The sequence below is a fragment of the Rousettus aegyptiacus genome, unplaced genomic scaffold (assembly GCF_014176215.1).
Source record: "Rousettus aegyptiacus isolate mRouAeg1 unplaced genomic scaffold, mRouAeg1.p scaffold_m13_p_9, whole genome shotgun sequence".
Taxonomy (NCBI): domain Eukaryota; kingdom Metazoa; phylum Chordata; class Mammalia; order Chiroptera; family Pteropodidae; genus Rousettus; species Rousettus aegyptiacus.
The window spans coordinates 21,054,481-21,078,836 of record NW_023416312.1 but is presented as its reverse complement, the minus strand read 5'-3'; the positions used below and the strand labels follow the sequence as shown (position 1 = coordinate 21,078,836).

Below are 24,356 nucleotides of genomic sequence, written 5' to 3'. Positions count from 1 at the left end.
TACAAAGAACAAAATGCTTTCCCTATAAAAACTGGAATAACTCAATGTCCTAAAAACTCGATCATTTGTAAATAATTCATATCTAAAATGCCTGACCACAAAAGCTATTATAAAGCCTTTGTTTCTACTACTATTCCAATGTAACATTTGCTCACTCTCCTTTAGTTTTCCACCTGTGAGGTAAGATGAAAATACTTTACAGGTTCATTAAAGATTCTTGGGCCTGAAGATAGGTTGCTACGATCTGAAGTGAACTGAGTGACATTTAAGATTCAAGTGATAATCTTAATGTCAAGGATGTCTATATTTGAGATGAAGGCTGTGAAAGAAGTTGAGGAACTTCTTGGTGTAAAAAAGTTGGAGAGAGGCACAGTGCATGGAATGTTGTGAGTAAGGAATTTAAAATCCAAACTGACAAGGGAGATGCAGGTAGAAGGTAAAGAACAGTTTCCTAGAGCAGATCCATCAGTGAAACATACACGAAGAGATGGGAGGTTCAGGTTGGTACTTATCCATTCACCAAATGTGTATTAAGTGACTTGACATAGGGTTTGAAAAAGTGGACTATGGATATGGATGGCCTGGATTGGAATTCTAGCTCTATCTGGGTACATGATGCCAGGCAAATCACTTAGCCTTTTTGTACCTCAGTTTTCATATCTATTAAATGAAATAAATTCCTATAAAGCTATTAAATCAGTGCCTGTCATGTGATAAGTGCTCTATAAGGATTAATCAATATTAATTTAGTCATCATTATGATTGTTGTTGTTTTGAAACATTTTATTACCAGTGCTAAGTAATGATGCCTGATCCAATTCTGGACAAATTCCAGTACTGGAAATACAAAAGACATAGGATAAATTATAAAGAAATAAAACCTATAAATTGCCTATGGTGTGTGTGGTGTGTGTGTGTGTGTGTGTGTGTGTGTGTGTGTGTGTGTGTGTGTCCTAGCTGGGAAAATAAAGTACATGCGTTAAAAGAAAATTATTAGTTTACACAGTGCTATAGGAGTTTAAGGTTTTACTGGTCAAGCAAGATTTTATTGTGATGAGAGGAACAATGAATAGAATCTGGAAAGTTGGAGAGATGATAAGAAGAACATTTTAGAAGCAGAAAGAAAATGAAGACTAGTGAGAAGGAGTAATGGATAAGACAAGCTCTGAGAACAGTGACTTTTCCCCCATGAGACTGAAGAAGATCTGTTTTAGACAGCACAGAGAGGAAATCGTGTAGGTCTGAGTGGGCTACGACCACAAACAGCGTGTATAATTTAGATGCCACCTTGGATAAGAAACAGAGAACTGCCAAATGCTTTTGACAAGGGAAGTTTCATATTAATAACATTGTTTGAAGGAGATTGGTTTTACTACAATGTATAAAATGTATTGGAATGAAAGGAACTACAAGAAGAGAATCTAATGATGTAAATGCAATAGCTCAAACAAGAACTGAAAACCATCTAAACTAGAATGGTATTAGTGAGATAAAATTAAGAGTCGCAAGTAGTAACAATATTGTGTATAATTGAAAAATATAATTTTGGGGGCTTATTTCCAACTTTTTTTTTGGCCAATATCGCATTGGAGGAAATTATTGGTTATTAGGAAGCCAGTGGAAAACTTTTTGAATGCATTAAGTCAATTTATATCTAAACCAAAATAATTAATAACTTGAAATATCTTTGGAAGTTGTTGAATAAGACTATCACAGATTCAAGATGGTTAAGTGAAACCCAGAGCTCCAAATATAACAGGTGATTATATACTTAACTGTCCATCATTCATTTTGAACCAAGTACATAAAATGTATTCAGGCATGTCTGGTACCTTTGTAAAGTGAATTTCTATGGTACATACAGGGGCTAGCATGAACCATCATGAAATACAGGGAGGAAAATTATTTGTTATTTAGAAATAAATCAAACTAGTAAGTTAACTGCTGCCTTCCCATACTCCACGTCTCAAGTCTTATACAGCCTAACAATGGAATGTGCTCACTATGACCCAATAACATGAAACTGTTCATTCTCCATTCATCAAAGCTTAGCTTTCTGTGATCAGCAAACAATCTCACTATCATTAAGAAGGGATATGACCTACACAGGCCCTGTAGTAAAGAAAATTAGAGTAATTACCATCATACCCTAGTTAGTACTTTAAATATAGACTCTCAGGGAACATTTATAAGCAACTATAGTGTGTTTAAACCATTCTGTACAGGATTCACTTCTAGTTGACTGGATGAGGTTAACAAATCCTCTCCCACAAAAGGAACTATAAAGCTGGACAAACTTAAAAATAACCATTTCAGCATTCTGGAAATTGACCTAATGTATCCAACAGACTGAGAGCTGCTTATTCATGAAAGCTATTAAACTTCAGATACAAATAGTGTAAGAAGTCAGAAGCAAAAGTATATATATTGGAATTTTGGTTTTCAGTTATGCAAGTAATGAACTTGGAAGTTGCCACTTCTTCTAACAAGTAAAAAGCTGAACAGATGGAAAAATCAAAAAATCTTTGATCCAAAAGAGAGGGAAAGAACAAGGGCAAACTGCTGATCTCAAGATTAGACAGAAAGGCAAATATAAAGAGGCATAGCTTACCAGAACAGAGACTCAGGAGTGGAAACTGCCAAAGGAACCAGCACCAGAATCAGAAAACCTGAACTGTAATTGACTAATTCCTGGAGGCTCAGTATAGGCAAGTCTGAGAGTTAAAAACTCCAGGGGACCCAGTCATATGGAGCCCCCCACAATATTGTCATATTTACCTTCAGTAGCTTGAGCATATCCCCGCAGTCAACACAGAGAAAAAAAAATCCTCATGCTTCCTGCTGATGGGGGGTGGGGAAGGAAATATTCTGAAATATTCCAGAGCACTCTGTTCATCTTAACAGGATCTGCACTCAGGGATATCTAGTTAACCAGGGCCTAACATGCTAAAGTATTATCAGAGCCTAAGTGACCTGAGGATGAAATACCCAACTCCAGCCCAATCTAGCCATGCTGTCCCACTTAAGTGGGAAGAAAAACTGAGAAACACTTGTGAAGTTAACAGTCCAGAGGCGTAAGCTCACTAAAAGATCGATACCTAATAATAGGATTATAGAATTCTCCCTCTTCCACATCTCACGACCATGTTACTAAAAGTCTTTGACAGCAGTTCCTTTTACCCAGTATAACATGTCTGGCTATCAATAAAACATTTCAAGTCACATCAAAATGTAAAAATCATAATTTGAAGAGACAGAGCAAACATCAGAACCAGATGTGGCAAGGATGTTGGAATTATTAGAATGAGAATTTAAAACAACTATGATCAATATGCTAAGGGCTCCAGTGGATAAAGTAGACAGCATGCAAGAACAGACAGATGGGCAATGTAAGCAGAGAGATGGAAATCCTAAGAAACACAAAGAAATGTTTGAGATAAATGAACGCCACTATCAGAAATAAAGGCTGCCTTTAACGGGCTTACTAGTGACTGGATATAACTGAGGAAAGACTCTCTGAGCTAGAGGATATATCAATAGAATCCTTGAAAATTGAAAAGATAAGAGAACAAAAACTGAAAACAAACAAACAAACAAATAAAAACAAACAAAGACTATCCAAGAACTGTGGGACAACTACAAATGATATAACATACATATAATGGCAATACCAGAAAAAAGAAAAGAGTAAAAAACAGAAGAAATATTTGAAACAACAATAACTGAGAATTTCCCCCAATTAATGACAGACACTAAATCATAGATGTAGGAAGCTGAGGGAACACAAAGCAAGATAAATGCCCCCTACTCCGACCAATTCATCTAAGCATCTAATTTTCAAATTAGAGAAGACAGAGGGGAAAAATACCTTACCTACAGAGGAACAAACATAAAAATTACATCTGACTTCTCAGATACCATGTAAGCAAGAGGGTAGAGTGAAATATTTAAAGTTTTGAGAGAAAACAAAATAAAACAAAACTAAACTAAACTAAACTAAACTAAACTAAACTAAACAAAAAACCTAAGCAACCCAGAATTCTGTACCCAGTGGAAATATCTTCAAAAATGAAGGAGAAATAAAAACTTCCTCAGACCAAAAAAAAAAAAAAAATGAAAGAATTTGTAGCCAGTAGACCTGCCTTGCAAGAAACATTAAAAGTTCTATAGAGAGAAGAAAAATAGTACAGGTCAGAAATTTGAAGAAAGGAAAATCATGGAAGAAAGAATAAGTATCAGTAAAAGAAAAACCTTATTTGTATTATTCTTAATTGATCTAACAGATGAGTTTGTTAAAATAATAGCAATAATATATTTGATTATGTATCATTATGTATATATATAGATATAGATGTATGCTTATGTATACTTACATATAAGTGGAATGAATGACAGCAATAAAACAAGGGTCAAGAGGAAGAAATTAGGATTGTTTTGTTATTATATTCACACTACCTATGAAGTGCATAGTGTTATTTGAAAGTGGACTTGCATTACTTATAAATATATATTGCAAACTCTATGGCAACCACTAAAAAATGTAAAAATAGATATATGTAAAATAACACAAAATGGAATCCTATAAAATATTCAATTAAAACTACATAAGACAGAAAAGAAATGGAAGACAAAAATAGGAACAAAGGATGAGGGCAACAAATAAAAACAGTAATGAATATGGTACATATTAATACAGCTATATCAATATACCAATTAAAAGACAGACTGTGAGAGTTGATCAAAAAATATGGCTGAACTAGACTTATTGGAGTGATCACTTTGTAAGTTGTATAAATGTCTAATCACTATGTTGTACACCTAAAACTAATATAATATTGTATGTCAAGTTTAATTAAAAATTAAAAATCATTAAAATTCATGTCCCAACTATATGTTGTCTATAAGAAACCCACTTTAAATATAAAGACAAATATAAGTTAAAAGCAAAGGGATGGATTGAAATACACTATGCTAACACTAACCGAAAGAAAGCAAGAATGACTATATGGATTTCAGACAAAGTAGACTTCAAAGAAAGAAAAATTATCAGGGATAAAGAAGGACATTACATAATGATAAAGGGGTCAATCTTCCAAGAAGACATAGTAATTCTTAACAAGAATGCACCTAATAACAGAATATCAAACTACAAGTAAAAATTGATAGAACTGCAAGGAAAGATGTGAATTCACTGTCATAGCTGGAGACTTTAGTGCCCCTCAGAAACAGATAGATCCAGTGGGCAGAAAATAAGTAAAGATATAGTTGAACTCAACAAAACTATCAACTAACTGGATATAATTAACACCTATAGACTATTTCCTACAACAACAGCGGAATTTACTTTTTTCTCAATTTCACATGGAACATTCAGCAAGACGGACAACATTCTGGGCCACAAACGATGCTTAAAAAAAAAAAAAGAAATCATATAATGTCTGTTCTCAGACCACAAGAGAATTTAACTAGAAATCAATTACAGAAAGATATTTTGAAAAATTCAAAATATGTGCAAATTAAACAACACACTTCTAAATAACATCTGAGTCAAAGAAGAAATCTCAAGAAAAATTAAAAAATATTTTGATCAAAATGAAAATGAAAACATGATTTATCAAAATCTATGGGATGTAGAGCAAACTGTTCTAGAAGGAAATTTGTAGCACTAAATGCATATGTTAGATAAGAAGAAATATTTTAGATAAATAATCTGTTTCTACCTTAAAAACTAGAAAAAGAGCAAATTAAACCAAAAATAAACAAAAAACAAATAATAAGAATTAGAGAATAGATCAATGAAATCTAAAATAGGAAATCAATAGAGAAAATCAATGAATCCATATGCTAGTTCTTTGAAAAGATCAATAAAATTTATAAGCCTCTAGCTAAGCAAACTAATAAAAAAAAGAGAGAGGACACAAATGACGAATATCAGAAATGAAAGAGGGACATCACCATAGATCCCATGGAAATCAAAAGGATAATAAAAGAATACTATGAACAACTCTATGCAAATAAATGTGATATCCTAGATGAAATGGACCAATTTCTTGAAAGGTACAATCTGCCAAAACTCACACAAGAAGAAATAGATGATCTAAGTAGGCCGGAAATTGAATCAATAATTAATGACCTTCACAAAGAGAAAACAGCAGATCCATATGGGTTCATTGGTAAATTCTAGTACAGATTGTAATATACAAAAGTCAACGGCTTTCCTATATGCCAACAATGAACAAGTAGAATTTAAAACACAAGGCCATTTACATTAGCAGCACCCCCAAACATGAAGTACTTAGGTATAAATCTAACAATATGTACAAGATCTATATGAGGAAAACTACAAAACTCTGATAGTAAAATCATATAATAAATAAATAAATGGAGATAGTCCATATTCATAGATAGACTTAATGTCGTCAAGATGTCATCTTTCCCAATTTGACCTATAGATCCTATGCAATTCCAATCAAAATCCTAGTAAGTTATTTTATGGATATCAACAAAATGATTCTAAATTTTATACAGAGAAGCAGACTCAGAATAGCCAGCTCAGTATTGAAGGAGAAGAACAAAGTTGGAGGACTGATCTCCCAACTTTAAGATTTACTCTAAAGTTATTACAGTAATTAAGACAGTGTGGTATTGGTGAAAGAATAAGTAGATCATGGAATATAAGAGAGACTAGAAATAGACTCAAGTAAATATAGTCAAGTGATCTTTGACAAAGGAGCGAAGGCAATACAATGGAGCAAAGATAGTCTCTTCAACAAATGGTGCTAGAACGATTGGACATCCATACATAAAAAACATTAATCTAGACAAAGACCTTACTCTTTTCTCACAAACTAACTCAAAATGGATAGTAAATCTAACGTAAAACACAAAACTATAAAACTAGAAGTTAACATAAGAGAAAACCAAGATGACTCTGGGTATAGTAATGCCTTATTAGATATAATAGCAAAGACACAATTAATGAAAGAAATAATCAATAAATTGAACTTCATTAAAATTAAAACATTCTACTCTGTGAAGGACAATATCAAAGGAATTATAAGATACTGACAGTCTTGGAGACAATGTTTACAAAAGACACATCTGATAATAGACACATCTAGTACGCAAAAATATACAAAGAACTCTTAAAACTCAACAAGGAGAAAGAAAACAGCCCTTTAAAAAATGGGCCAAAGACCTTAAGAGACACCCCACCAGAGAAGATATACAGATAGCAAGCAAACATTTGAAAAGATGCATCGTATCATACATCATCAGAAAAATATAAACTAAAACTACAATGAGATACCACTATACTTGTATCATAGTGGCCAAAATCCAGGACACTGACACCATCAAATGCCTGTGAGTATGTGGAATAACATAAACACACATTCATTGTTGTTGAGAGTGCAAAATGGTACAACCACTTTGCAAGACAATTTGTTGATTTCTTACAGAACTAAATATACTCTTGCCATAGGATCTAACAATTGCGCTGCTTGGCATTTACCCATAAGAGTTGAAAACTTTATGTCCACACTAAAACCTGCACCCAGATGCTTATATCAGCTTTATTTGTAATTGCCAAATCTTAGAAGCAACCAAGATGTCCTTCAGTAGGTGAATGGATAAATAAATAAAATGTGGTACACCTAGATAATGCAATATTTTTCAATGCTAAAAAGAAGTGAGCTATCAAGACATGGATAATCTTCAAATGCATATTACTAAGTAAAACAAACAAATCTGAAAAGTCTACATACTCTATGATTACAATTCTATGACATTCTGGAAAAAGCAAAACCATTGAGAAAATAGATCAGTGGTTGCCAGGGGGACGAAAGAGAGATGAATAGAGAGAACACAAAGGAATTTTAGGGCAGTGAGAATATTCTGTATAATATAATCATGGATATATGTCATTACACTTTTGTGCAAACCTATAAAATGTACAACAGTAAGAGTGAACCCTAAGGTAAGCTATGGACTTGGTTGGCATGGTTATGATATGTCAATTTAGGTTTATTCTTGTCAAAAAAGTACTATTCTGGTGAGCTTGATATTGGCGGAGCCTATCTTTGCATGTGTGGTAAAGGGGGTATAAGAAAAATCTCTGTACCCTCCTGTCAGTTTTTTTGTAAACCTAAAATTGCTTTCAAAAAAAGTTTAAAAACTGAATATTGGATGATTTTATTTATATTAAATATCTGTAAAAGACAACATCACAGAGATAGAGAGCTTTCTTTGAGACTGGGGGTGGGAATGGGGGTTGATTGCAAAGGAACTTGAGGGAAATTTTGGAGGAGATGGGAAAGTCATAAACCTGAAATGTGGTCATGATAGAAAATTCTATAAATTTTCAAAAAAAATATTGTTGAAAGGTACACTTAAGTGGGCAAGTTATACTTCAAAAAAGCTGTAAAAATATATTTCACATGTGAGATAGGTCAAAGTACTGTGGTCATGCTTCCTATGTTATCACAAGTATAACAAAGCTATGGCCGAGCAGAATAATAATACAGAAAATAAAATTAATATGTTACCTAATCTTTTCTACTTAGTTGAATCACTTGATAACTCCAAACCATTAGAATTTACTTAAAAATATTCCATCTATTTAATAAGAATACATGAAAACACCCTTTGGAAAACAGAGAAATATTGTCCTAAATTTCAATATGTAATTATTTACTTTTGCTTCTTGTTTTGTGGTCTTCGCTTCACCTATTTTCAAGTTTTTAAATATGAATCATGAAATATATAAAGCTTTGATTCATAGAAGCGATACTGCTCTGGCTTAACCAGCAAAAGATGAAATGATAGAATTTTCCATTTTAAATTTTGTTTCCCAGCATAAATTACAATCGCAAAACCAGTTACATATTCTTGCTTAATATATATTACCTCTTCCTACTTGTCAGCGTGAAGTCAACAACAGATTCCTTATATAAACCAGCCCCTTCAATATTAATGACATCATCCACATCAGGTTCAGTAGCAATCAGCATTATGGGAAACTGCCAGATCCCATCTGTTATGCACTCTATTTTCAGTGTAATTTCAGATCTTGGAAAGAAAAAGAGATTATAAAGGATACTACAGGAAAACAGGCAAAAGGAATACAATATAGCCAGATCAATCTTTAAGGTGAAAATGTAAGCAAACCTTGTGGTTTCAGTAAAGGTGCTGGGACTTTTAATTCTTAAAAAAATGTAAATGACTGTTAATTATACTTTAAGATTAATTTTTAAGTCACAGGTTATATTATCATTCTCCTTTTAGGTATTTTGTAGCACATCTTATCTATGTTCTAGTTATTTACTAAGAACCAGTAAAATATGCAGAATTAACTGCAAATTTTCTGTAATGAGCATCGAATATCAAAGTATTTAAGAATCTAAGGGGAGATTGACAAATGGACCCAAGTGTTATGATAACAGATATTCCATACAGGGATTTTCTCTTCAGAAGGAAACACTATGAAAAGTTTTTTCAACACCTGATTCACATAGACAAATTATATTTTCTGTGAATATTTAAAGCCCCATAAAATTGAGTTAAATTGAAGCTTTTAAAAAATTAAATTGTAATCAATAAAGATGACAAACATCTTACACAATAACATGAGCGGCAGCTAAATTAATGAAGAGAGTAGAGATAGCCTTTCTAAGCCTTTGGCTCTTAAGAAGAGTGGAAACATAGAGCAGTAGTTAAAGTTAAGGAATGGTTATCCATTTGTTTGCTTAGGTGGAAATGACTCAAACACGTAATGGTGGAAATGACTCAAACACGTAATGGTGTGGTTGCAGTATTATGTCAGATTGGACAAAGAAATCACAATCTTATGTAAAACTGTCTGAAAAAACAGTCCTGGAACTCTTATCCTCTTTAGATAGGACTATAAACTTATTCAACCATTTAGGAACAACTGAACAATACCTTACCGAATTTGAAAGTTGCACACACTAAACCAGCAATTTCACTATAGGGAATTTCTCCCAGAGGCATGTCTTGAAGATTCAAGAAATGATATTATAAGGATGTTCACTGCTGCATTATTTATACTATAAAAAAACTAGTGCCAAAATAAAAAAAAATCCTTCAATAGAATGCCGGTAACAACAATAAGTGTATTGCATTGAAACAGTGGAATACTAACTTAGCCTATGATGACCGATATATATTATTGAACATATATGAAAAATGTAAACCCTAAACCTATACCTCTCTCATACTCTTCTATCTTAGTAAATGAAACTATATTCCTCTCAGCACTACTCAAGAGCACTATTTCAATAACTGATCTCCCAGCTTCTACGCTTGCCATCTTCCAAAGAGGAGAGGACTTCTATACTTTCAAGCTATTCTTTTATTTTGGTTTTTCTTATTTAACTCTGTATCTACTTTTGAACCACACCAAATTCATTTGGAGCAAGGAATAGCAGTCTTAAATGTATATGCACATAGAATTGTTAAGCAACATCAGATCATCACCGAGCACTTAGAGAATTTTATGAATCATGTGCACAAGTTGCCCTAAATCAGTCCCCCAAAATTTATCTTTCAGTCATTTCCAACTGTTTCTAGCAAAAAATACAAATCCACAGCCTCAATACCCTATGTGATCAGATCCTGGCCAAACTTTCTAACCTTACTTTCTCCTTTGCTCACTGCATTAAAGAAACGCTGGCCTCCTTACTATTCAATGTTCATGCCCAATGTTTTCCTGTCCCATGGCCTCTGTCTCAAATACTCTTTCAAGCTCTTCTTATCCATAAAGTATTTGTTCAGACATCAACTTTTCATGGAATCTTAACTGTCCACTTATCTGATATACATCTATTTTTCCTTATTTATTTCCCTCTCAGGATAATCTGAAATGTTACTATTTACTTATACATTTATTTCTCTGTTACTTATTTTTCTCACTAAGCTACATAATCAAAAAGTGCAGGGATCTTGTCTCTTTCATAGATGCTAAATGATTTTTGAATATATGAATGAACATGTTCAAATGAACAATGTTGACTAACTTCATTCTGCAGGCCAATCTTTGAAGTTAGTGGAAGCCATTTTTTGTTCCGTATTGAGGAAGAACACTCAATTTCAGGGATGACCATATGAACCATTTTATGGTCAATACTGTGGATTCCTAATAATGTACATATGTGATATTTCTTATTCCCGGTTATCTCCTCCAAACTCTGAAATAGAACTTTGGATTCTCATTCCGTTCACCTCCTGAGCACCTAAAAAGTTTCAGGAGAAAGCTAAGCTAAGATAACTACTCTTTTTTAAAGATAGCCTAAGACAAATGATATCTATCACTTTTCTATTTAAACCAAATGTTTAGACCTGTGTTAAATTAGAATCATCAGACCAATTCATGACAATATTAACCATTCTTCTCTTAAGCATTCAACCCTTGACTTTTATTATAAGAGAAAGTCAAGTCCTTTAGGAAAAATGTTTTTCTTTGTAAAACTACCACTTAGAGCCTTGAATATTGTTACGTACAGCACTTTTCTGTGAAAGGATGGATGCTAAAAATTACCGTGTATTTATTGTTGTGAAACAATGTTACATTTTTCTTTTACCAAAACATGAAAATTTTGATTTTTCTCCTTGCCAATCAGGAAGAGTAGAATTTAATTTACTACTTATTTTAATTATCTAGGTAAAGCATGATTTGGGTGTAATTACTTTTTATTCTTCTTTGTCATAGTTTAGAGCTATTGGTTTTAGTTTGGTTTTTCTCATTTAACTGTGTGTCTTGCAGTGAATCATCCAAAATATATATGGAAGAAGAAATGACAAAAGTGAATGAATTTACAAATATATGCATAAAATAGAATCATTATGTTAGACAGACATGAGCGACAGGGGAACAAATGAACAAAGGCCCACCCCAGAGACCTTCCTTAGGCCCTCCCTGGAACACCCACTTTATAGTTATATATCACCCCTGCATCCTGAGGAATGAAAGAATGAAGGACCATAAACTTATAGCTAGGTTTAATCCAGCACAGACACTTACACAATAAGGACTACTTTAACCCTTATTTCACCTCAGCCTCATTACACCATCATTATAATATCATGACTATGATATTATAAAATCATGCCTAGAATTCAGTCTGTTATAATTAGATCATGAATCTAATTATAACAGACTGAATTCTAGGTAACCCCATGCACAGTAGGCAGAGTAACATAATAGCCAAATGTCAATCGAAATGACCTCATGTACGAATCATCTAGGAACACCCTTGTAACCTCTCATCCATCACAGTCCGAATATAAACAGACCTTCTCACTTCTGCACTGTTATAGCCTTCCCTGTAACCTGCCCCTCACCTGGAGCATACTCTATCTTTTTACCTCCCGAATTCCATGGGGCTGCAGCCTTCCTTGGTGTGACCTTTTTCCTTCTAAAATGCGCTTTCAATAAATCTTTCTTTGTCTAAATCTCACTGACCTATAATTCTTTAATGCACTGGCAGGGAAGCACCGAGGACCCCTTTTATGCTGCTGGGGTGATGGTGGATTTCACATTACTCAGTGTGGTAACAATTAAACTACAACAGAACAACACACAACATTCGTAAAAATTTGTAAATCACACATACAAGTTATCCTAAATCAGTTTCTCAGATATTCACCAAGAAGCTCTAAATCCACAAACTGTTAAATGAGTATAAATTTACATTGGTTTTGCTCATATTCATTAGTGACAACATTTTCCCCTTCTGGTTGTTGCTCGTAATTTCTATATCATTAAATTAAAACAATATAAACCTAAATGTATAAAAATACTAACAAATATAGAAAACTATGAAAATGAAAGGGAAGATAAAAGAGGGTAATGTCAATGTTTATAGTGTACTTTCTTCTTGCAGCTTAATTTTATTACTACTTCCTGAAGACGACCCTATCTTTTAGTTTTTGGACTATGTATTCAAAGCTACTTTAAATACATGCCTGGCTACATCAGATACATAGCTAAACTACAGAAATTTTTAAAAGCACAAGTAATACTTGAAATTGTTTTTTCATTGCCAAACTGTATTTTGTATTTTGTGTATTCTGTGGTTCTGATCAGTATCTCTGCATTAAGATATAAATAAAATCCTATTTCAGATGCAATCTATCATACAGGATTTGTAGGTACAATCTATCAGTTGCCTAAAAAGTAAAAGTAAAGACACTGCATGAGGCTTTCCAGTGTATAGACATTCAAAGCTCACTATTCTAACATTCCAATATAATCCTCTTAAACTTTACTAATGGATATACAATGTTATGGTTTTATGTGGTAAAAGTGTAAAGCAATTGCAAAGTAGAACATAGTTTAGGCGTTTTCATCATTTGAACTAGTCTTGAGAAGTATCAAGAAATATGATGTTGCAATGTATAGTGCCAAGGCAGTATTTTTTTTTAATTTTACAAAGCAGACTGCTCTCTTTTGTTAATATTACACCCTAATGACTTTAGAGAGATCACAATTCAGGAAGATATCTTAGATTTCTAACCATTTGGACTCTTTTTTTCTCATCAGAACACTTTTCATAGCTTGATAGCTAGAAATAATATAGCTCCAATATTTACCTCAATAGCATCAAAGAAGTAATACAAACCAAATATAGAAAGATGGAAAGAAAAATCAATATTATTTAGTTGAAAAAGAGTAATACAATTTAGTTTAAAAGAGAAATTATATTGTTTAAAGAAAAAAAGGGTAAAAGGGGGTTTACCTCAATGGTTTCGTTGGTGAAAATATCAGATTGAAAGCCAATGTTATCATTTCAGCCCGGATATTATAAGATTTTTTCATCAAATATAAAGCCACACTGGATCGCAAGTTAGACTTCATAACTTCAGATTCAAATATAATTTCATATTCAAATTCACGTTTTATTGGTATACCTAGAAAAATCAAGATTAAAATGTATTTCAATTTAATTAAATATGTATAGATTGAATATCAGGTAGGTTACATAACACTAACCATGCACAGGTATTTAGTGAGAGAGAGGTTATATGTTATTTAGCTTTGTATTTATAATGCTTAGTGTATTTACCAGGTATATAATAGTACTCAGTATGTTTTTATTAAATGGTAAATATATAAATAAATGAATATAAAAAAACCTGCCAAAGACAATTCCTACCATCCTTAAATCTTTAAAAAATTCAGATTTATGAAACAAGAAATAGCCAAGTGAAAATTAATAATCAATATTTACTATAAAATACAAATATGACATGCTCTATATAATAAATGTACTAAAGACATGTACCTATAGACATGTAATTTGTAAAGAAATATTTGAATTAAGTTTAAACAATATTAAAACAGCATTCCAATCTTTCAGGACAGGATTTTCAAGTTCTGGTTTATTTTGATAAAAGAGAAAGTTCTTCGTATTTTAGTCTTGGAGTATAATAGACGAAATGGTTAACCATATATTCTTAACTAGTAGGTTACCAGAGGAAAGTTACAGCAAGGTTTTGTTAGGTACTAGTGAAAATTACCTTAAAGCCAGGACTGGCATATAGAAGTGAAGCACAAACACCTATTATATTTATTCTCCATGTACATGTAAAGAGCCCAAATTCCAAACAAAGGAGTTTGGTGCATGTGGGTCATGAAAAAGGGGTCAGAGAATCATGACTTTACCTGGTCCACAGCTGAGCTAATTTCTAAAGTCTGTCTCTAGTGTATAAAGGTAAAAGTGATCCTTGGGCTCACAAAAATGATGGCCACCTTTCAGAAATAGTTGATTATAATTTCTACAATAGAATTCTGAAAAGAAGCTTGGCTGCAACAAACCCAAGTCATATTTAATGATTACTTAGTGAACATTATTAATGAAAAATAACTGACTGACCCACACCCTCACAAGATCTCCTTTTTCTTTTTCCACATGTAAAAATAAATCTGACCTTCTGAATTGCTGGTTTTCATTGTATTGATAAATTGGCAATTGTTGTTCCTATTGATAACCATTCTTTGCTATAGCTAAATTGATGTCTACATATAATGTGTCTATTTGTTTTGGGGATGGGATATGAAAATGTTCCACAGAAGGCCATACTCCATACAGAGAAATAGAATTTAAAAAAACTTTAAGTATTTAATGAGAGATGAAATTTCCATTGTATTCAAATAACATACTATTTTTAAAAGCAAATACTGTATATAGTTGAGATTTGCATCTGTTTTTGTTTAATTATTAAAGCCTTTATGGGAATGGTTGGATCAGAATTAATATAGGAAATTAGAAGTTAAATTTAGCGTCAGAAGCACTGAATCCACTGTGGGGAAATCTGTTACTATGGATGTCATAATTCCAATTCTAAGATCCATTGGTACAAAACAAAGATATGCTTATCATCTAGGAAGTAGAGTGTGGGGATGAGACAAGTAGGAACCACATGAATATATTTTTCAAACTACACATATCCTCTTTGTCTGTAACTCAAATATATTGATATGAGCAGGTAAGGGAAATGGACAGAATCGGGTCAGACAACATCATGATAAACTGGCATTCTGTATTGTGTCTTAAAGTTGATCTGTTAGAGTCTCTGCATATTATTGGAAAAGTCATATTACAAAGTAAAAAACAGGACTTTTGCTAGGTTCCTAATTTGGAGTCAATCTATACAGTTATTTTATGTGAACTGGATTGATAAGAGCTGTCATTTAGGTCAGTATAAATTAATTATCATCTGAACGTTGGATAAAATTAACATCATGACAAGCATAGCTTATAACTTCAAGAAAATACTTGAATATTTCTTAAAAAATTAAGTCTTTAAATATATGTAGTTTCCCATAGTACACATTATAATTTCAAAGTGACAAATCAAAAGTCCTTGGGACTACTGTAATAATTTTTCCAATATTGGAGAAAAATTCTGTCCCTGTAGAGCAAACCCTTACAAAGACACTTGAATCCATGAAATTAATAGTCAGAGTAAATATATATTTAACTTCAATTGTGCTTTAACAGGTATGTAAATATTTACTAACTTCTTTTTTATTATCTTACAATATATAATGGTTATCACAGGCTTGTTTTTTTAAAAAAACATTTTTAATTGTCTCCCATTCCCTGAAGATTTTCGTGAACCACTAAGACCTATAGATTTTGCCTCATTTAAACTTTCTAGCTTTGGCTAAATTCATGAATATGAGGCAGATAATTGAGCTTCCACAGCCAACATCTAAACATACTTTAAAAATATAACATTTTTTTTCTTATTTATATTTTAATTTCTTTAGTCATTCAGCAAATAATTGAAAGGTTTCCTTGAAATCACAAGTATGGTTCTTATCTTCATGCTTACGATTGAGAGGAGAGAACTGCCAATAAACTACCATTCATACCATTAGTTTTTAAAATATTACTGTGATAACTGCTACTATGGAGAAGTAAAGGAGGCTATGAAAGCATAGGTTCTGGGAATCTGACTGCTAAGGTCCTGAGGAGAAGATCAATATACCAAACTGAAAGGTGATTTGGGTTACCTGGATATATAAAGAAAATGCCTCCTAGGCTTCAGAGAAGTGTGGAGAATTTTCCATGGTAGAAACCAGCTCAGCCCATTTGAGGAAGAACTTATGTGAGTGGAGCAGAGATAGTGGGAAGAACCTATCAATAGATGAAGGGGGCAACCTATCAATTGACGAAGTGGGCAAAGTTGGCAACACCGTGTGGGGCACTGAGGATCTGGGACTTCTAAGAATAACAGGATGCCACTAAATGTTTGAAGTATGGAAGTGATGTGTTCATTTAAGGTAAATTAAGCAAAAAGAGATTAGAAGAGAAGTTAATGAAGTTTTCCTAGTAGTTCAGGCCAGGTGGTGGCTGGACAAGGGTGAGAGGAAGATGTAGATTAAGATCAAGAAATGCCCAGCTATGTATAAAGCAGGAGCTGCCTGAGCAGTCATGACTGGTAAGTAGAATCACTAAGCTTATTACTTCAGTACTATATTCATACCCTTAACATATATACAGAATATTTAATCAAACAGGCTTCAGAGAATTTCAGAGTATGATATATTTATATCTACATCTTCATCTACATCTATATCTATTTATCTATCTTTAGTGTCATAAAATAATAATGATAACAATCATTTGGGTATGGCAGCAAAGTCATTATACTGAACAGAGGGATAAATCTCTCATCCAGATATTGTCCCTGCATAATTACCATTCAACTTAATGTCTGGATCATAGTGCCAATAAATCATGCAGTGAGAACTGCTGGTCAAGGGTTCCTGTTATTTGGGTGAATTTTCTCAGGACAATGACTGAAATTTACTTAATGTGGAAGAATAACAGTAATTTTTAAAAAGAAAACTTGACTAAATATAATAATAAAAAGGTACTGAATTATAAAAAATTTATTTCGAAATATACTTAAAAATTATGTATTATTATACCACAAATATTTTAATCTGTAGGAAATACATTTCATAGCAAACCTAATAAAATGTCTCAATGATGGAGAAATGATCATCAAAGTATAATAAATATTGTTGTTCATGTTATTTCCTTAAATTTCTGTAGTTTCTCTTCATTAATAATAGACATATACATTTATTTGACAGAATATGATAATTGCATAAGGAATGAATGGGGTCATAAGACAAATTTGAAATAAGATGAAGACAACGAGGTATTCAAAGAAAACAGAGGATGCTAGATAAACTACCCAGAGCTATTTTCTTTGAACAGATAATGAAGAATGTGCCATCTGCACACTCTTATTATTTTTATAAAATTACATATCTTTGTGAAGGGATATCTCATTTACATATTTTACTTCACTTTCATAAGGTAATTTAATAGACCAAACATTTTGATTAATTCAAAATAACTGTATGTTCCTCTGATATGACTGCAAGTACAATATATTACAAAATAAAAATTAAAAGAAGAAAGTGACCACACACACAGCTGATGCTTGGCTTACATTTTATTTTAAACAGGATACCAGGAATAAAAGATAAAGGGATTAATTATAACATAAATATTTTATCTGAGCTTTTAGTAATTAGCATCCAATTTCAGACTCTATCCAAGATTTAGGTATCATATTTTTATACTTTCTTTTTGATAGATTATTCTTTTATGTATTAATGAGAAAACTGAATGACATTGAGAGGACCATGTTTCCTTCTCAAAACATCATGCAGTGACTGAAGATGGGCCATCTAGTACATCACTATCACAAAAAATCTAACTACAGCTTTACATGATAATAATGGTAATAGCTAACACTTATGGAACATTTACTGAGCACCAAGTACTTTTAAGTATTCCATACATTTACACTTAATCTTCAAAAATAACCTATAAAGTAGATACCATTAGTATCTCCATAGCCAAAGAAAACTGAGTTAAAGAGAGGTAATGTAATTTTCTCAAGGCCCTACAGAGACTACATGGAAGAACCCAAGCTGTCTCATTTTAGACTTCACAATCTAGAATATCAGGCCTGTCCTATGGCCCAGTTGCTGAGCAGATGCCATCACTATCATCATCTGGAAGTATGCAGGACATAACTTGTGCAAAGAAGTATGGTGGCCCTAAGGGCAAAGCCCTGGTCACTCAAACATTTAGATTCCAGTCAGAGGAAGAGGAGCCAACAACAGAGATTGAGAAGGCACAACCAGTGAGGCAGTAAATTAATAAAGCTAGTCATGAAAACCAAGAGCAGAAAGTTTTTCAAGTGGGTCAACTGGTAAATGCTGCTGATAGGTTCAGCAAGCTCAGAACACAAATTAGGCATACTGGATCAGGTTGACAATCTTGTCAAGGGCTGTCTCATTAGAGTAGTTAGGACAGAAGCCTTAATGAAGTAAGTTAAGGAAAGAAAGTAAAATAAAGAGCAGCAGAACAAAGGATCAAGTCTAGAAGGCAATGTGGGGTCATGGAGGACCAATGAAAGGTTTCTCAGGAGCTGTTTGTAATTGCAGACCAAACCTGACATGGGAGCTTATATACAACATGCAAAAAACATACAGCAAGATGATGGGCCTAGGGTGAAATGAGACCAGTGTAACATAAGTCAACAAATCAGACACAAAAGACAATTGCTGAGCAGATGCCATCACCATCAACAATTAAGCAAATAAATAAAAATAGGCTTAAGCATAGAACACTTGGGAAATAAGAGGAAGAGGCATGAATTTGATGTGTAGTTTAATAATAAAACCATTTCTCTCACAGAAAAAGTCTCATAGAGAAAGTCACCATACTAATCTCCAGAGAGACACAAATAATGCATGGACCAAGAGTTACTTAGGAAGAATAAACACAATTATAGAAGAAATTCTGCCCACAGAAAATAATCTATAAAGTTATAGAAATGAGATTGCAAAATACAGTCTAAAAATCTAAGTATAATACTATCCCAGGAGGGTAACTGTCAATAATACAGGTACATAAATCCAACATGTTGGGTAGATTTTCTTTGAATTCCTTGATAACAGTCTGTGTCGTGTTCATTTTGTAATCTCTTGGGCTCAGTATAATATCAGGCAGCAAAGATGCTCACTAGATTGTTGTATGAAAGCAACCAGTCCTGGTTCATTCAATGGCATGTATGAGGAGTGCAGGTGGAGAGAGAGCAGAGAGGTCATAGCATTTTCCCTTAATGAGGCTTGATAGTTTTATTGGACTCTCAGGGAAAGAAGATGAAAATAAAGGGAGCATGAAGGAAAGAGTGGTGGAGATTCTTATCTCCTATTTATCATGTTTATGTAGAACAAGAAGGGAAAGTATAGGAGGAAAAAATCAATCTATGTCCTCCCTCATGACTTGCCATTGGAGGAAAAGCAACATATCTGATTAGTGAATCAGGGTGAAAGAACAAAACATAAGATGAGCAGACCCTTCTCTTTCTTTCCTGATGTCTTAATCCAGGAATACATCCTTTCTCATCCTCCTCCTTCATGTGTGGTTTGTTTGTTCCTACAGGGAGTCTACAACTGGTTAGTTAGGGGTGAATGTACTTAATTTTGGTAGACAGTACTGATGAGCCCAAATGAGTTCATAGTACAAAGTCACTTTCCAGTCCACCTTTATAGTTAATAAAGGTAAACTTTTGATCTCCATCTGCAGTATTTCTACATCTACTTCTCAGTTTCTTATAAACTCAGATAATGGAATACAGGGTATAATCAATGATCACACTGAAAACTCCATCACAATTCAAGCCACATAGCAAAGCGCTTTAATTTCTACCATAAGGGATTTAAGAGCCATTAGGAAGCGCAAAATGGCACGAACAATATGACTCTGTTGGATGCTAATTTGTTGAGTAAGCTATAATTAAATTATACACATGGGGGGAAAATAGCTGGTTTGCCTCTGCATATAGTAAAGACTAAAAGAATTTTCAGACTTTGCGGTCAGACTTGTCTCTTCACAAAAAAATAGATGAGAAGAGAAGGGCAAGCAGGAAGACCTAGAGAGTGTTAGCAAGTTAGTTATATCTTTGAAATATGGGCAAGGAAAGGAATCAAGTTATTACCAGACACCTTTAAGGAACCCAGACATGGGAAAGGTCAGCTGATTTATCAAATATTCAGTTATCATAGAGACAGAAAAACATTAAAATTGAGAGGAGACAGAAAAAAAAATCTACTTCTGGATTGCAGGCCAAATTTCAGAACAGAAACATTCACAAATTAAAATGTCTTCAGCCAAGAAATAAATGAACTCCTTCAGTTTGTTACTGAGCACAGAAAAGGCTATTGTAGAGGGAGTGATGGGAAGAGATAAGCCTGCAAGTCTTCCAAACAGTTATTTTCAATATTAAGTGTTATTTTTCATCATGAAAAGTAACAAAGCAGTGAAATAAGAGCCATATCAAAAGGTATACTTTGAAGAGCTATTTCAGAAAGATTGTTTTCCTAATAAAATGCCTTTAAAACCTCCCACTCAAAATGATGTTGACACTTTTGTCATAGACCTTGTTTATCTTGGAGAAAGTGGATTTTTTTTCCAGGTAATAAGATTTAATCAATTTCTATTATCAGAATTTTAATTTCTTTAGCTTGCAACCTGAGAAGAATATAACTGCAGCAATTTAAAGCAGCAAGATCATACTAAAATGGTTCCTATATACAAGCATTTATTTGACTTTTTTATACTTAACATCATAAAAGCATCAACGTTTTTCCTTCAGCGGTCTAGATTTCAAACAGAAATCAAGGTTTGAACACTCAACTCTTAAAATTCACTTAAGCATATCAGGATGACACACAAGACAATGATTTCACTTCAAAAAGGGACTGGACATTCACTGGGGTATGGTTACTATAAGTTGGCTGCTTATTAAAATAATGTTCATTTTAAATAAGAAGTACTTACATTTATTTATCACTGGAAATTGGCAGTTGTATTGCACATTGGAACTCAGGTTAATCTACACTAATATTTTTGGCCTTGATCTGCATAGACAATCGGCATTCTCTTTCAATATTGGCTATTGGTTGAAGAAAAGAAAGCTGACCGGGTTTCATTTACTTAAAGATTACATTCCCTACATTCCTCTAATGCTACTACATGATTCATGAAAGCAAACCGTATCCAACTTAAAACAATGTTTTTGAGATAAATGGAAATGGTTTGCATTAGTCTTATTTCATAATTAACAGATAGTTCTTTAAAATAAAGAGTAATTGAATAGTCTTACAATGGGAACTCCCTTCTCATTTAAATTTATTTCATTTTTAAAAATAAATTTAAGCAGTGTGTGATTAATTTGGCATATTTGCAATTACAAAACTGAAGTTCAATTAAAGAGAAAAATAACCAATAAATTAACATAATTAAAAATTAAATATCTCATTGTACAATCCCGTAGTATTACTATCTCCTTATCTCACATAGTTCACACTATCAATAACTAGCCAGTAAATAGAAAGAACAGAATTAATGTAAACTAGTTTCCTTGTAATTCCAAAGATCTTATGAAATACACTGGGTACATATAACATAGATACCCAATTCATAACTCCATCTCCAGTTTTTAAAATATCGCCTTCAAAATCTTATAGTGTGTAGAAGATTATTCTGACATTTTCATAATTAATTTAACAAATATTATTTCCAGGTCTTCTTCTATATTCACCCTTAGAATGCTTGTTTGCAAATAACCAAATCTTAATGCGAATGATTTTTTTGGAAGTTACCATGATGTCATAAAGTAAAAGGAAGGATTAATTGATCATCTGAGCCATGAGTATAAGTTGATGAGTAGGCAGAGAAAGTAGACCTACAAAAAGAGGAGAAGAAAAGGCACGCAGAGAAAAGCAGACAGAAAAATACTCCACAGCTTTACGTACCGTAGCTTCTGCAAATGAAGAGAAACAGACTTACTGTATTCTAACTACGAAAGATATAGGGGAGGGGGAGGACTCAGAAGCCCAACCTCCATTAGACACCTACTTTGAGTAGGGGGAAAGTATATGATTGAGCTATTATAAGAATTATATGGCTAGTGTAAGTAGTTTCCACAAGAAATGAGTGGAAGTTGGCAAGATGAAAGGGAAGATTATCTCACAGACATTCATCATGCTAGGAAAGTGGACAGTAACTGTACAAAAGTAGCAAGTGATCACACTTGGTTCAGTAATAGGTTAACAACCTAGGGAAACAAGAGGCTGAAATAATAGTAGGGGACAAATGGTGAAGGGTAATTCTGGACTGTTTTACATAGAATGCATCAAAGGAAAAGGCATTTTCATAGATAAAAAACTATCAGATACCAGCAGTTTCATATGAAATAGATATTTCTGTGGGACAAAAATGGATGAATATTGATAAGTCTATATGTTCCAAGGTACTATCTTATTCAGAAAGCAATGGATAAGCATTGCTACAGGGGGGGAAGAAAGAACAATGAGATCAAACAGGGTAGGAAGTAAAATAAAATAGAGCGTGATAATAAAGGGGAAGTAGAAACAACTCTTGCTTACTGATTGTTCACTCTGGGCATTATACTTTATATTAGGGAATGTCTTCGAAAGCTTTGTCTTGGTAATTTTTTTTTGTTCCTACAGGGCTGTAACAGGAAAAGCAATTATGTTAGGCCTGATTATAATATGAATAGTTCGGAACCTACTATTTCACATCTAGGTTTTAAATCTAGAGCTACTTCAAAATTAAAAAAAAAGTTTGAAAAATAATCAAGCCTGGATTCATATACTATGCCTTCCACTGCTATGTTGAACAACCTGAAACAAATCATTAAACTTCTTTTACCTAGATTTCCTCAATTGTAAAATAAAAATATAGTCATACTCCCTTCCTCGTAGGGTTACTTTGATAATAAATTGTGTGATTTTATAATGAATAAAAAACATAAAATACTTAGGAAAGTTCATGGAAGAAAGTAAGTGCTCAATAAATAAACTGGCATGATTAGCAATAAGGTTATAATCTGGGTTTGGGCATGGTAAAAGGCACAGGCAGGGACAATGATAATACTTTATATCAGATAGGTGGCAGAGGGAATTGGAGAAAAAGAGATGGTGGTACTCAGTCCATAGCAATAGGGCTGTGCAGAGAATCAGTTAATTTTGGATCCTTGTCTCAGCAGGGGATTTGACATGCTGACTAGAAACTGACTGGGACTCTATCCTGAAGAATAGAGACACCAGTCTGATGGTAGGAGAGAGATGCGAGGGTGTGAGGGCAAGCACTTTGTGTCACCAGGCACAGAAAAATACTTCATGTATAATTGGTTCTCAGAAAGTACTTTTGGATGGCTATGTAGATAGATAGTTAAGTTTTACAAGTCCAAAATAAATAAAGTATGGCAGAGATTGCTGTCTCCTTGGTATTTCCTTGTTTTTCTTTTTTTAAATAATAGAGAGTCTCCAATTTTATCTGGGCCTGTCAGAAGACATTTTCTAGCCTCAACTTCAGCTAGCTGTGTCCACATACCGAGTTGTGACCAATGGGATGTAAACAGAAATGATGTGTGTATCTTCAGGTCATGGCTTTAAAGGGAACCAACTTGCTCTCTACTGTGGATGCCACTGTGCAATTGACCATGCAGATGAGGACAAAGTAGGGGATGGTGGAGCAACAAGAGAAGATGAACCTGGTCTCTGGATGATCTCAAGGGGCATAAACACTGCACTCCCTCCCTGGACCACCTGCAAGTCCAGGCTTTCATGTGAGAGAGAAATAAGCCTGTCTTGTTTGGTACTCATCATCTGAGTGGGATTTCTTGAACCGCCTAAAACAAGCATTGATTATTTAATAGAAATAACCAATTATTATAAAAAAAATTAAAAACTATTCTATTATTTATTG

At 33.3% G+C, this 24,356-nt stretch overlaps 1 protein-coding gene across 4 annotated transcripts in view; it reads right to left on the bottom strand.

The window, feature by feature from the left end:
* Positions 1-24,356, bottom strand: part of CFAP47 (cilia and flagella associated protein 47) — a 364,825-nt gene that overhangs the window by 5,566 nt on the left and 334,903 nt on the right. For all 4 annotated transcript variants that reach the window (XM_016128242.2, XM_036227120.1, XM_036227121.1 and 1 more), the window contains 2 exons: positions 13,758-13,929; positions 8,908-9,069 (listed from right to left, as the gene is read on the bottom strand). In XM_016128242.2, coding sequence (XP_015983728.2) covers positions 8,908-9,069; positions 13,758-13,929 — 334 coding nt within the window. The remainder of the gene's footprint in view (positions 1-8,907; positions 9,070-13,757; positions 13,930-24,356) is intronic.